This window comes from Suricata suricatta, chromosome 17 (genome assembly GCF_006229205.1).
Source record: "Suricata suricatta isolate VVHF042 chromosome 17, meerkat_22Aug2017_6uvM2_HiC, whole genome shotgun sequence".
NCBI lineage: Eukaryota > Metazoa > Chordata > Mammalia > Carnivora > Herpestidae > Suricata > Suricata suricatta.
Genome location: NC_043716.1, coordinates 11174372 through 11178458, shown reverse-complemented (window position 1 = coordinate 11178458; position 4087 = coordinate 11174372). Strand labels below are relative to the sequence as shown.

Genomic DNA, 4087 nt, shown 5'->3' with positions numbered 1-4087 from the left:
AAAAAAAAAAAAAAAACTGCACGTAAATACAAAAACTTTGGTAATTTCGTTTCTGAAACTTCTATACTATACTTTAGAATTTTTACCAAAAATAAAGAAATATACTATTATTATCACATGCACTGCAAAACAAATTAAAAAAAAATCTGTGATCTGATTAGATGTTATCTCTCATGATAATGTACGTTGAACAGGGAAATACCATAATTTTATTACAAATCTCACTGGTAAATATGAAATAGCTTTTCCTAGTTAAATAATTTCCCCCCTCTTTACTCACTACTCTATAAATACATTTGCAATGATATGAGCCACACAGAAATAAGCATTTCAGTCCATTATTTCCCCCCAATTAAATAACCAATGCAGAGTTGAGACTTGAAATAAAATCTGGGTCACTATGAAATCATAAGATGGTTAACTACTGTGGGCCAAGGGGAGAATTAACAATAAATGCAGTGCCACAGAGTGCATCTGACATAAGCCCAAAGATGTGGCCAATGAAATTCCCTCTAATCAAAGAAAGCTGATAATTATGAAATTCCCTTCACTTAAGGTCCATGTTCGGAAACTCTAAGTGCAGAAAAATCAGAAACCTCATAAACATTCACCATGCACTGAGCATGAGGCACAGAAGCCAGAGGCGGTGAAAGTATCCTGTTTATCTCTGCCTGATTGTCCCTAAAGCAGTGAATTGCAGAGCATGCTACAGAGCTTTCCAGGTAGGCAATCTCACTTGATGCTACATAGTCCCAGTTCCATTTTGTAAATGAGAAAACTGGCCCAAGAAGGGACTGTCAGGATTCCAACCCAAATCTAAATAAGCATACACCACCTCAGGAAGCAGAATCCAAATGTTTGTGGCATGAATGAATGAATGGTTCCTTCATTCATGGAGAGTGCAAGTCTGTGCCTTTCCTGTGAACCTACTTTCTATCGGTAATAAGGGAAAGGGTAAGTATTTCATGAAGCATGGCTCCATACCCGGTCAGTTAACTTGCAAAAGTGAGGTAAATCGCACCCCTCCATTTTTACAAATGGAGATAAAGAGACTTGAGAGATCAAAGATGACTTATCCAAGGTCATGCAGCTCCCAGAAGCTTACAATTAACAGCTGTCAGCAATAATCTGCAACTGTATCTATAGCACCCGATGTAATAGGTAGTTTCAAGTGCTTTTACAAGATTTTTCTCATTCGATCCCAACAACTCTCTAAGTGGGAACTTATTATTTTAGAGATGAAGAAACAGGGCGGTTAAAGGGGCCTTCACAGCCTGCTGCTAATTAGTTCGGGGTCCAGCGTTCCATATTCAGGTGATCGAGATGAATGAACCAAAGAACATGAGAATTTAAGTAATAATGGTCACAGTTCTACCCCTGGAAATGGAGCCCTACGAGAGAGAGCTCCCTCGGCATTCAGTAGGACTAAAATAGGCGCGGAGGCTTCTCGAGGGCGGCCAAGGGGAGCCTCCCAGCCAAGGCACCCAGAAAAGGATTCGCCTCGCGCCCGCAGCCCGCGGCCTAGGCCGGAGGCGGCCAGGCGCCCCCGGGACAGACGCGGCGGTGCACCAATCACCGCAGGAAAGGGAGGCGGAAGCAACCAACAGGAGCTCAGGAAGGCGTCCAGCGGAAGTTGCCGCCCCCCCAAACTGTCAAGCGAACCGCCCGGGTGGAAGGGGCCCGGGCTGGGGGGAGGAGGGTCCAGGCGGCCGCAGGGAGGGGAGGTAGCCAGGTCGCCAAACACTCTGGCCAGCAGACGAGAGCAAAGAAGACCGAGAGCGCGAGAGGGTTGCTCGAACTAAGCCGCGCCCGATCCCTCCCTGGTCTAAGCGCCTCAACCCAGAGACCAGCCCTGGAGCCGAGGCTCGGGACTAACGGACGTCCCAGCCGTCCGCGCTGGCGGCTGAGGATGCAAGTCCGTCCCCGCGGCCCGGGGGGCCTGCCCAGGCCCAGCTCGGCGGCCCAGGGCCTCACCTTGAGCCGAGAGCTGTCGGACACTGTTCACGAATTGCTCCAGGGCAGACGCCATGTTTCCCCCGCGGCGGCCCGAGCAGCAGAGGCAGCTCACGCGGGAAAAAGCGGCTGCTCTGGAAGGAGGGGCCGCGGCGATCCACCACAGGGCCTCAACCGCGGCCCGACGTCACTTCCGCTGACTCAAGCACCGCGAGATCTCACCTACCTGGGAGCCGGTTACTGTTTCCATGGAAACAGTTTCGCTACTCACCGTAGCCGGAAGTTCGCTTTCTTTCCCTTCGCTTTTTATCCGGTTCTCTGGTGAAGTTCCTCCTGCTGTTTATTGGGCATGTGGGCAAAGGAAGATGCTAAACTCAAAATTAGGCGCAGATTTCCCGGATTTTGCTTGGAATGACCGTTCCGTTTTCCACGTACGCAAATCCTTCAAGCCTGGATTAATTGCCACCTCTTCCACGAGGCTTTTCCTATAGTGAAGATTGGAGCCAGGCGGGCTGCCTGGATTCAAATCTCTTTCCTACTATAGTAGCTGTGTGACTTTGGACACGTTTATTTGGCCGTCCCCTGCCTTGTATTGCCCATCTGTAAGACTCTTCTAATAACCTCAACAGAACAGTGCATAGTGCATAGTGAGAACTGCATTTTCATTCAGGTATATGTTGAGTGGATTTCCCCATTTGTAATTGATCTGACCTACCTCCAATTGACTCCCAAAGCACTTTGTTCCTCTCATATAGCCACTGCCACTGTGTTGCAGAAATTGTCTCCAAAGTCCATACCATATCCATTGCTCTCCCCCCCCCCCGCCCCCCATATCCATTGCTCTTAACTGGCCTGGAGTTCCTTAAATTGAAGCATCTTTCTTATTCATCTCTGTATCTTCTAGGGGCCTTACCACAGGATCTGGTGCATAGTAGGGACTGAGCAAATAAGCGTACATTTTAAATTTCATCCAACATATTTATTGAGCATTAACAACGTGCTGTATTAGGTGCTATGAATACACTGGTGTGTAAAAACAGTCGTGATCCTTCTTCCTTGAAGATAATGAACAAATAAAGACGCCCCCCCCCCCCCCAAAAAAGCAGTAGTGCTCTGAAGGAATGGAACAAAGTTCTGTAGGATCATGCAATGGAGGAAACTGACCTAGCCTGGGAACAACTGGAAAGGCTTTCTTAAAGACATGACATAAGATGATCTCTGAATAAAGAGTAGGAGGTAAGAGGGAAAGAATTTTCCTAAAAGAACAGCATGTGGTAAGACCCTGTGGTGGGAGGGAGTTTGCTATCTGAGACCGAGGAGCTAAAAGTAGCTCATGATGGTTGGAAAGCAGTAGTATGAGATGGGGCTGTGAGGTAGACAGGGACCACATCAAGTCAGCTGCATTAAGGATAGTAGACTTGAGAAGATGGGGAAACTGCTGAGAGTTTTATATAACTGAGTAGCGTCATTGGATTTGCATTTAGAAAATACCATGAATCACTTATTTTTAAAATTTTTTAATGTTTATTATTGAGACAGAGAGAAACAGAGTGTGGGTAGGGAAGGGGCAGAGAGAGACACACACACAGAATCTGAAGCAGGCTCTAGGGTCTGAGCTAGCTGTCAGCACAGAGCCAGACGCAGGGCTCGATCCCCCAAACCGTGAGATCATGACCTGAGCCAAAGTCGGAGGCTCAACCGACTGAGCCACCCAGGTACCCTGAGTCATGGATCACTTTTTGGAAGATATTCTAGTAGTCAACATGAAATATAATAATAATAATAGTTGTATATTGAAAGAATAGATTGAAATAGATTGGTAAATTTGGGATATGTTTAGATGAATGACTTTAACACTTGTACTCTAAGATGGAAATGCCCCTAAATGTTCTATGGCAGCATTTGATCCTGAATCTTTGATCATTTGCAACACATAAGACAGATATTTTGACTTAGGAGATACACTTCTATAGATATACATGGATTTTAATGAAAGCCAAAAAACATGTGGAGTCCAGCACTAGAGTAATTCAAAATAGCCACAGCTGCTAATCCTACTTTGAAATCTGTTGCCTATTTGGATTGCCAGCTGTTCCCCAAATATGGTTCTCCAACCAGCAGCATCAGCTTTATC

At 46.2% G+C, this 4087-nt stretch overlaps 1 protein-coding gene and 1 long non-coding RNA gene across 4 annotated transcripts in view; one reads left to right on the top strand and one right to left on the bottom strand.

Annotated features, from left to right (window-relative positions):
• COPS3 (COP9 signalosome subunit 3) overlaps positions 1-2144 on the bottom strand; it is a 25498-nt gene extending 23354 nt beyond the window's left edge. For 2 of the 3 annotated variants that reach the window (XM_029928031.1, XM_029928033.1), the window contains exon 1: positions 1975-2144. In XM_029928031.1, coding sequence (XP_029783891.1) covers positions 1975-2029 — 55 coding nt within the window. In that variant the 5' untranslated portion in view covers positions 2030-2144. The remainder of the gene's footprint in view (positions 1-1974) is intronic. The other variant, XM_029928032.1, reaches the window with a different exon arrangement.
• On the top strand, positions 1664-2992 carry LOC115282176. The gene is made up of 2 exons (XR_003904538.1): positions 1664-2623; positions 2858-2992. It is a non-coding gene; the product is annotated as an uncharacterized LOC115282176 (long non-coding RNA).
• The last annotated feature ends 1095 nt before the right edge of the window (positions 2993-4087 follow it).